The sequence below is a fragment of the Filicampus tigris genome, chromosome 9, assembly GCF_054856515.1.
Source record: "Filicampus tigris isolate MCC_2025a chromosome 9, RoL_Ftig_1.0, whole genome shotgun sequence".
In the NCBI taxonomy this organism is placed as follows: domain Eukaryota; kingdom Metazoa; phylum Chordata; class Actinopteri; order Syngnathiformes; family Syngnathidae; genus Filicampus; species Filicampus tigris.
This window is the reverse complement of record NC_141225.1, coordinates 17740352-17750325: the sequence shown is the minus strand read 5'-3', so window position 1 is coordinate 17750325 and position 9974 is coordinate 17740352. Positions and strand designations below refer to the sequence as shown.

The following is a 9974-nucleotide window of genomic DNA, read 5'->3' as shown; positions in this document are numbered from 1 at the left end:
AGTTCTAGTCATACAGTATTTCATGGAATAACTGCCCTTTGGTACTGCACTTGCCAGGTCTAAGTTAAATTTTGTGCTAAAATGAATAAATAGTCATGACATGCTAATTGCTTCAACTTAACAAGCCATTTTGATTTGCAGTGTTAACTCTTTTTCGGGGTTTCTCCCCAATTACTATCTTGTCTTGTAAAAACAAACTAATATGTAAAACAGTAATTGTTGTGTTTGCTTTATGATAAGTGAAGTAGCTTACAGAAACGTTGCTTGACAATTGGAAACGAGATGCTCTGTATGAGATGACAGAAAAGATTGATTTCAAATCCAAACTGCAAGTTTTCCGCTTCAAAGTAATCCCTCTAGAGTCTAATGGGCCTTCCCAGTCCCAGTGTTCTGCCGAGCCGGGCATTCTTGGACGGATTCTTCTGGGACCGTCATAACTCCGTCATCACGCCATCTTGATGTCTACTATGTCTTTAAAACGTGTCCCGTTGATGACCTCCTCGACCCTGAAAAAAGGAATAAAATCACAGCCATTCTTGGTCAGTAGGATGCTTGCTCCAACGGCGATATTCTTGTCAATGCCGAATGTTTCCTTTGTAGATGGGCTGGTTGATCGGCAAGGAATGAACTCACAGTGGACGATGCCCATCACATCGAAGAAGGCTCTGGCGTTTGGATTGTACCCAAAGATCCATGATTCATCACCAATTATGACTCCTGGGCGGTTATGTTTCAGGTGAAAGCTCCTCCTTTGGGTTTGAAAAATATCTTATGTGACACCAATCCTGGGTCTTTTCTGACACATCTTGTAAAGCAAACTGCACTTTGCCTCCAAGTGGGATTTAGTTAAGCGCAAACAGTTCAATGAAAACAGGATCAACGTCGGTTGTCTCGAGTACTGTAGGCTCATGCGTTATCTGTATTGAAGAGAAACAGCAGAAATTGTCACAATGAATTAAGATACACGTAATCTTGGCTTCTCGCATCCTCTTTTTGTTTTCCTTTCAGCTTCTCGACCCTATTGTCCCCTAAATGCTGGTACCTTTCTCCTCCACCTGGAAGTCCTCGGGCAGCAGGTTGTCCTGTCTGCTGCCCAGACTAAAGGCCAGGAAGGCGAGGATGAGCGAGTCCATGATGCTGATAATCGCCAGGATGTAGGCCCAGCGCACCGTGCAGTTGCCCAGGGTGTATTTGTCGGTCCGCTGGCCGCACATCCGCTTCACCTCCTCCGAGTCCCAGCCGTCAGGATAAATCATGCAGCCGATCACCATGCAAGCGCCTGGTGGAGAAAGGGGCACACCCGGGTGACAACACTGTGGTGAGTCAAATATTGCAGACCCGAATGGATGAATGAAAATTGTAAAAGTCTGATCAGGTACATCGTTAACATTTGTCTTTTTATTTTTTTCTGTAATTATGATCATTATGGTCATGGGTGATCTTAAGCCTAGGCCAACTGATTTGGGGCAAGAAGCCAGGTTGCAATAAAGTCAGTCGGTGGCCACATACAACAAACAGCAGCTACTCATTTTACACATTCGACACCGCTTCACTATATTCACCTTCACAATTTAGAATCTTCAAGTATAACAAGTACAAATATTAAACTTGTTTGATAGTATGGCGTTGAAATCGAATGGCCATACGTCAGCATAAAAAAAACTACTACTGTTAAATTTAAACAGTAATTTAAGTTGGATAAATTTTAAATATAAATTACTGACATTTATGGCAACAGTCATAGTACAACAAATTAAGTTGTTTTTTTACTTTTACAGTATCTTCAATAAAGGGGACAATAGTTCTGTAAACTCTTTGTTGTCAAATGCAAGAAAGACAATTTTCAAAACACCAAAATTTAAAGCATTTAGTTTAATTGCCCAACTTAAGTATTATCGAAGATTGTTGCATTGAAATTTTTAGTTCACTCAACTTTTTTTTTTTTTTAATACTGTGAGTACAGTTTCAATCCACTGCATGTTAATCATCCGCATGATATTATACAAAACACCCAATTCTTAATTGTTCATTTCATTCGCCACACTTAGGACATGACAGGCCTCTTTCTATCTTAGGTCAAAATCTTATAAACAGCTATCAGTATGATGCAGTGCAGCTCTACATTACATCTCATTAGTAAACATATTTGGATCCAGTTACTGTATTGTATTGCATGTCATTGTGTTGTGCAGGTGTGCCTAATGTTGTGACCTGTGTCTGCTTTATCAGTGTTCACTGACTGGAGGCCAGCTGCATCCAGGCGCAGATCTTGTACACGCTGCCGGCATTGCAAAAGAAGAAGAGGCTGAAGCACACGATGCTACCCACTACCAGCAGCGTGGAGATGCCCACAAAGAACATGGCCGTCTTGAAGGCCCCGGACGGGATGGAGCCGAAGTCCAGGGCGCTGCCTTTGCAGGTGAGTTCCGAGGTGAGCGCGTTGCCAATGCAGTAGTGGAAGAGGCCAAAGTAGCCGGCCTGGGGCGTGTTGACGCTGTCCCCGATCCAGTAGGGTTGAATGAACACCACCACCGTGATGACTGCGAACGTGATGGTGAACACGGTCCACAGCACGCCTACCGCGCGGGCGTTGCGCACGTAGTTGGTGTGGTAGATCTTAGCCGCCTCCTGGGCGGGCAACATGGTCACCTAGCTTTAAAAAAAATTCTGCTATCAAAATTAACCGTATAAAAAGTGCGTTTATTTTGATGGGGCTCCAAAACCGGCTTCCAACACAGACAAGACGTAAGACAACCCACTGGAGAAGAGTTCCACCTTATAAATGTCTCGCTGGGTGCCACTCATGTATAATTTATTGTAAAATGATGCGCCGGCCAGGCTCAAGTGATACTTTCACTCACAAGGTATTACTTAATTGGTATAACTTTCGTTATAGTGACATTAATACGATAACGCAATGTTCCCTAACCTTTCTTGAGCCAAGGCACATAGGTAAATCTCTAAGCACACCACCAAACAAAATGGTCACAAAAGGTTTACTAAACACATCTTGCTTAAATCTATTCACAAATTTGAGTGTGAAATCTGAGCCTGTTCTGTTGAACAAAAAGCCATTTTGTTAGTAACCAGCGGCTAAAAGAACCAGTCAACCAGAATATTGGGAAAATGTCTTGGTACGATGTGCAGTTAATTAAATGGTGTTGTTTTTTTGGTGTGTTTTTGTTTTTATGCTTTATTCCAGTTTATTTTGCCCCTCTATTTAAAAAGTTTCAACATTTATTTTTATTTGTCAAAAAACTTCTAAACACCCTTTCACTATGATGCATCATTTTTAACATTTTCCTTTTGTTGTCCTCTTTAATTTTGTTTGCATTCCATTCAACTCAAAAGCAACTGAAAATATGATGCAGCTCTTCGACTGGATATTAAAAGAATGTGTAGATGTACCTAATGACTTGAATTGTGAGTGTATATACAGATAATTTAATCATTGATTTCATTTGGGTTTTGTTATAATTGTGACTTGGATGAAGAATAACAAGCATGGCCTACACGCTGATCATGCAGATTCTACTACAGCACCATTACGACTAGCAAGCTAGTAGAAATGTTTTGACAAAATGAACACTAGGTGGCAGTACAGAGCTGGAAAGTACAGCGTCAGTTTGTACGTTCCTAATTGTATATAATTTTCCAGATTCAGGATCAATTTATAACGCCTATAAAATACACATTCTGAAGTTACTGTTTAATCTTAAATGGAACTACTTTTCTAGTTTCCTGTATTGTGTTCTCTGTAATGCACACTTGTTATCATATTGGCTTGAAGAAGCCCCTCTAATGCATAATAGATTTGACCTCCAAACAACCCCCAAACCGTAATCAGCCAATGCTCCCCTACAATCAACCTCATGGATGGATAAATAATACGCTACGCTAGCCTGATGTTTCCCCTGGGAATTGACGCACAATATTTACGCTCCTTCTAGTTTACTTAATATATTTGTTTACACTTAGTGGTTCAGTGAAGGTGTATCAAATTGATGTGTAGCTCAGCACAGGGCACGCGTACTCGAGTGTGGGCACCGACGTGTCAATGCACTTAGCATTATTAAGTGATGCTCCCCACCAGTTTGAGGGGGAGGCTGTTTATAATCAAGTTTTTTTTTTTTTTTCTGGAGCGGCAATCCAATTTACTCAGAGAATGGAGTAAAGCCTTTGTGTGTGTGTGTAGGGAGGGGGTTTGGAAATGAAAACAAGCTTGGGATTTGATTTCTTTGCTTACTTGTGTTTTTATGTTGCAGTGTGCATGCTCAGCTTTCTCTACAGGTAAATCAATTATATGGGTCCTTAAAAGCGATAGGATCTTTCGCGAAAAAAGGAGTACCGGTAAAAATTTTTAACAACAACATTTTAATATCTATTCTTAAACAATTCTGGATTTGTTAGATGAAGTTAGATGATGAACGTCTACTAAAAAAAACATTCTTGTTTGCATACGTGTCGGGACTCGAATATGGAAGATTCCTCAAGACCACAGAGGAGGAGCAAATGGAGAAGATTCTTTAAGACCTCAAAACCATTTGTAAAGGAATGTGGATCGCCCAAGATCATGTCTAAATAAAGAACAACATTGTGGAAAGTGGTGAATGTAAATGTTCAGCCAAGAGAACATCCATCAACAATTTGCACGATTAAGGAGATAGCGTAACTTTGAATTGTTTCGTTTTACTAAGACCGTTTGGACAATTCTATGGGAACAGTTTGGGGAAGGCCCTGTACTGCTCCAATTCACAAACGAACAACCACAAAGGTATGGTTGGGTGGGTTTAGGCATGAACAGGGTGGGATCTTTTCTATTTTCACCGTCTGAAGACCAAATGGCCAAACATCTCGATATTTTTATTCATATCAGCAGATAAATGGAACAAATTAAAGTGCATCTTCGTTTCATGTCAGGCAACCTGCAAACTCTCTAAACTACAAGTTGCCGGGACATTGATTCAGCACCATTTACAATCACAAACATGCAGGATCAATTTAGAGTCTTCAATTATCCTGTTTTTGGAATGTGTCAGGAAATGGAAGTACCCAGAGAGATCGTATGCATTTTGTTATTCATCATAGCGTAGTTGTGGAGGCATGGCAGCAAAACATGCACTGCTCAAGGCCCCCATTTTCCTTTGATTTTAATATATCAAATCAGTCAGTTTAAAAAAAATGCACTGTCATGACCAACTGGTGCACATCTCACAAAGTAGCAGTTAGGATAATTTATGTCTCTGCTTCCTTTGCCAGCATAAAGCTTTCTGCACATTTTTGTGACACAAAATCCAGATTAAAAAAAAACAAAAAAAACACCCCCCAAAAAACCTGAAACTGTTTCTTGATCCACATCTCATGCAATAAATAAGGCACATGGACGACAACTATGACCCTGAATTCTAGTTTAATCCACTAGCAGTGACATCACTCAACATATTCCTAATCACTTAAAGGCAATGATGTCATGACATTGCTTTAAACACTTACTAAACATGATGTTTTGATGTCGCCCCTGTTCCTCATAGCAGATATGGGCACATATTGGATAAAAATAAATACGTGAATAAATAAATAAATAATAGTAATTCATATTACAACTAAAAACCAACATCTCACAAAGCTTAGCATCAACATAACCCTAAAAGCCAACGATATGCATCATGTACTGTAGTACCCTGCCAGTTGGCCAGCTCATTCCTGTGGACTATACTAAAATCTCATCTGATACAATAATCCGCTTCTCCAGGTAAACAATTTCATTGTTAACGGAAGTGCATGCTTGTTTGATATGTGACTCAATAGGTTTATATGCTCGCCATTGAAAAAGCTCACAAAATTCATTTGCATGAAGACATAATATGAAAGATTGATATAAATAGTGTGCTTAAACTCAAAATCAAAGTTCAGGAGTGTTTGACGAAGGGGACAGTTGAAATTTTTAAAAATACATTGGAGCCTCAAAATTTAGGTCATACAAATAGTTACCAAACTTATTTTTTATCATGTATAAGTAAAATAACTGCTTGTTTTGCTCTTTGTTGGCCTGTTTTTTTTTTTTCAATATAATGCCATTATAATGGCAAAGTGCAAAAATGAGATGATGACCTTTGAACCACAAATGGAAGTTGTTGCGACATAGCATGACGACAAAAGTGGTTCTTGCATCTGTGTCTGGGCAGACAGAATGTGTGAATGTAACAGAATGTGCACTGCAAAGTCAGCTGTGTTCAGCCGTAATGTGAAGAGACAAATTTCCCAGGTGCTCATGATACTCTACCTCCTCACGTTTGTCATCACATCGGTTTCCAACACACTTCATGACAGCTACTGGTGAGTAAGCAACTAATGGCTTTTAAGTTTGGAGATGCATTGGTTAATTTATTTGTACACTTGTACGGGCTATCACAATGCAAAGTCAACTGACCTTCAACAAGTCTCCTTCTCCACTTGTCATGCATCATGAAAGGGTGAGTAATTTTATTTTACTTTTATTCATTATACAAACTGAAATCACATAAAGGGTTTTATTTATGGTTCATCAAGGTGTTATGATGAATTCTTGTTACTACTTTCTGTGGAGTGGTTGTTTTGAAAATCTGGGGTCAGCTAGCATCCAAATACGGATTGTAATTTGAAAGTTCTACTATATTTATTTAACCCTGCTTGACAAAGAAAATTATTATAGTTATGTGTATTTTGGCTTAACAGTGAACGGCAGCAAAGTGAAATATTTTGCAGATAATTAGAAAAGCTATGGATCCGCCAAACCAAGTATTAATATTGGTTCATTTTCTTGAACATAATTCCTTAGTAGTTCTTAGTAGTAATCAAGTTCTCTTGATCTAGTTTTAGGACTTACATAAAAATCGGAAATGTATGCAGAAACAGAGGAAGTCACACAGAGTTGACAAACTTTTGAGCTCCCCAGTTCTCCTTCTATCCCCTTTGGACCTATCTGGTGTGTCAACACAAAGAGGCTTTTCTACCAGCTCAGCATCTCCTCCTGCATGGCTGCTTTAAAGACTGTTTCCATAGAAACGAGGTGCCGAATGCCCTCACAGAAACCAGGCAGGACTATGGATGGGCTATCAGAATTTTAGCACAAAATTAAATCAGGTAAATACACCTGCCAGTCAGTATTTACTGTTTATCTTATCAACCCACCACGAAACAGATTTGTCATCATTGGACTGCTATTTTTCAAATCTTAAATATAAAGTGGGTAGAATAAAACAATCTAGTGATGCAACTTTGACACAAATCATGCAATGGTCAACAAGCAGCCAGCAATTAGATTGCATAAACATCAGTCGATGATTCAGTTGGCCCAAATGAGCCAATACTGTGTGAAGTTGTGTCAAAAAATTCCGCGTCTATTGAAAATGCTCGGTTTTGGTTTCAAAAGTATTCCACTTATGAATAGTATTAAGTTATTTAATTTTAGTTTGAAGAGGTGTAGAACTGAACTTCACCATGCTCAGAGGTGTTTCTAATCTTTTGCTCCTCTTAAAGGGAAGTCAACGCAACATATATTTTTTAAGAATATGCCCTATGCATGCCCGCTAGTTGAAACAAGGCATTCTGACAAATGTTGCGTTTGTGGAATAAGAGTTAATCCACCCCTTTTTAGCCATCTCCGGTGTCGGCCATTTTGTCACTTCTGTCAACTGAAAATGACATCACAACTACTCAGCACTCACGTAGCAACCAATCATGACTGACCTGTTTTCTGATGCTGAGCCGTGATTGGTCGTTACCTGAGCCCTGAGTAGTTGTGATGTCATTTTGAGTCAACAGAAATGACAAAACGGCCACCCCCTGAGATGGCTAAAAACAGGTGGATTTTGCTGCTTAACTCATATTCCACAAACACAATATTAATCAGAATGCCGTATTTCAACTAATAGGCCTGTATAGAACATATTCTTGAACATAAATATGTTTGGGTTGATTTCCACTTTAAATGAAATTGCCCAAATCATGTAAACACGTGCCAGTATGATAATTTATTGCACTGATTTTGGGGGAAAAAATGTAGGAGTACTTAATGAAGTGTCTCTTGAGTGTATATTGCATGTGTGTACATTACATTACATGCCAAACATTTTTTTAATCCCATTTTTACTTATTTAGTTCTTGTTTGAAAGGGCTCATAAAAAGCATGCATGTTCAGTTCACCGAAGACATAAATTGTCCATAGGTGTGAATGGCTGTTTTTCTATCCCGTGACTGAGCGGCGACCAATACGGGGTGAATCCCGCCTCTCACCCCAAGTCAGCTGAGATAGGCTCTAGTTCTCCCGTGACCCTAGTGAGGATTAGCGGTATAGAAATGGAAGGTCACTGCAGTACAAGCTTGTAGCTACAGCTGTGGGGGCTTTTGGCCACCTCATCTGTGTCATGTGACACAGATGGACTCTATTAGTCTTTTGTGAATGAGAGTGAGAGGGACTTGCCAAGAGTTTGTAGCTGACCATCAGGGAACAACTACTCTTTTTTTTGACTTTGTACTCTGAACACACACATATAGACACATGCACACACGTAGACACACTTCTTGTAATAGGGCAGAAAGTCAGTCATTGAATGAGGCCCGAGGCCGCTGCAGCCTTTTCGATCTGCCCTCCGGCCTTTGAAGCAGCCGCCACACATTCGCAAACCCAGCGGGGGAGCATCCGAGGCTGGGCGGATATGGAGCAAAGTATGGGTCAGTTTATGCCCGATGGCACGAGAGCTGGAATGTTCATCCATAGCGGATTGTGTTCATGACTCAATACTGCACTGATGTCTGACAGGAGGGTGCGGTGAGCAAGCATGTTTTTAATTTAGTTGTATTAAGTTCATTTTGTCTTCCTTGTTATCTATATTTTGGTTGATTCACCAGAGTGTCACTGGTGTGGTTGCAGTGACACTCTGATGAAGGCGGAAGTACACGTTGAAACATGTCAGGTAATTAAATGACCTAAATCACGATTGTCTGTTATATATGAATCATCCAAAATATGTTTTTAATTTGCTTTGAAGGGACAATAAAAAATGGAACCTCTGCATCGTTAGATGAGCTCTCTGGCTGAAAACGCAACTGCGCACCACTGAAGACACTTTATATGAAAATCTGCACAATCAACCAGATCAATACAAGACCTGCATTAAAAATGATGTTTTTTAAAAAGATAAGTAGTATATTGTGGATAATAGTTGTAGATCTCTACAATATACAACAGCGGTGGGCAAACGATGTCCGTGGGCCACGTGCAGAGCTCTGTTTGGTCGTTACCTGACTCTTGTATTAGACCTAATTGGATTGTGTGCATTTGTACCTTGTGAAATGTCCTGTGAAATTTGATAGTGTCTGTATATTATTTGCGTGCAGGGGATTGCACAGAGGTGAACAGGGGGTGTTACGTTGCTAAAATGTGGCAATGAGGAACTGCTCTGCTCTCTGCCGGATGACACACACTTAAATCTAAAACACATAAGCGGCTCCTCCGTAACACACGCGCACACACTCATTAAACCCGACCACGTTTGCCCCGGAGGGCATCACAGGAAAGTGAAACAACTGTTCTCGATTCAACATCCTTGGCTCTCACTCGGCCACTTATTTGAGTCAGATGAGCGCCAATTCAGGCAGTTTTGTTCCGGTGGAGAGTATGAGAGATTAGCTTTAGCAGCTTCAAAGCCAAATATAGAAAACGCATGTGAGGGATTATAGAGACATCAAAGAATAAAGATGGGGGAATACATTATAGGGTGCAGTCTCATCTTCCATCTCTCGCTTGTGGCCTCTTTTTGAGTCGACCTATAAAGGAGGAGGAGAGAAAAACGTTCCGTGCTGGTATTCAACACTCAATGGACTATAATCTAGTCTGATTGATTGACGATGCCAAATTTCATTGAGCCTGTCTTATTGAACCCAATTAAAATACATATTTGACATAGGAAAAATCTTACAGTACACCAACTAAA

The 9974-nt window shown here is 40.0% G+C and overlaps 1 protein-coding gene across 1 annotated transcript; it reads right to left on the bottom strand.

Moving 5' to 3' along the window:
• Window positions 1-36: 36 nt before the first annotated feature.
• lhfpl5a (LHFPL tetraspan subfamily member 5a) lies at window positions 37-2643 on the bottom strand. Its single transcript, XM_086040909.1, has 2 exons — window positions 2241-2643; window positions 37-1279 (listed from the first exon to the last, which is right to left on the bottom strand). Exons 1-2 carry the CDS (start codon window positions 2641-2643, stop codon window positions 1029-1031), a joined length of 654 nt encoding a protein of 217 aa, XP_085897035.1. The 3' UTR covers window positions 37-1028.
• Window positions 2644-9974: the final 7331 nt, after the last annotated feature.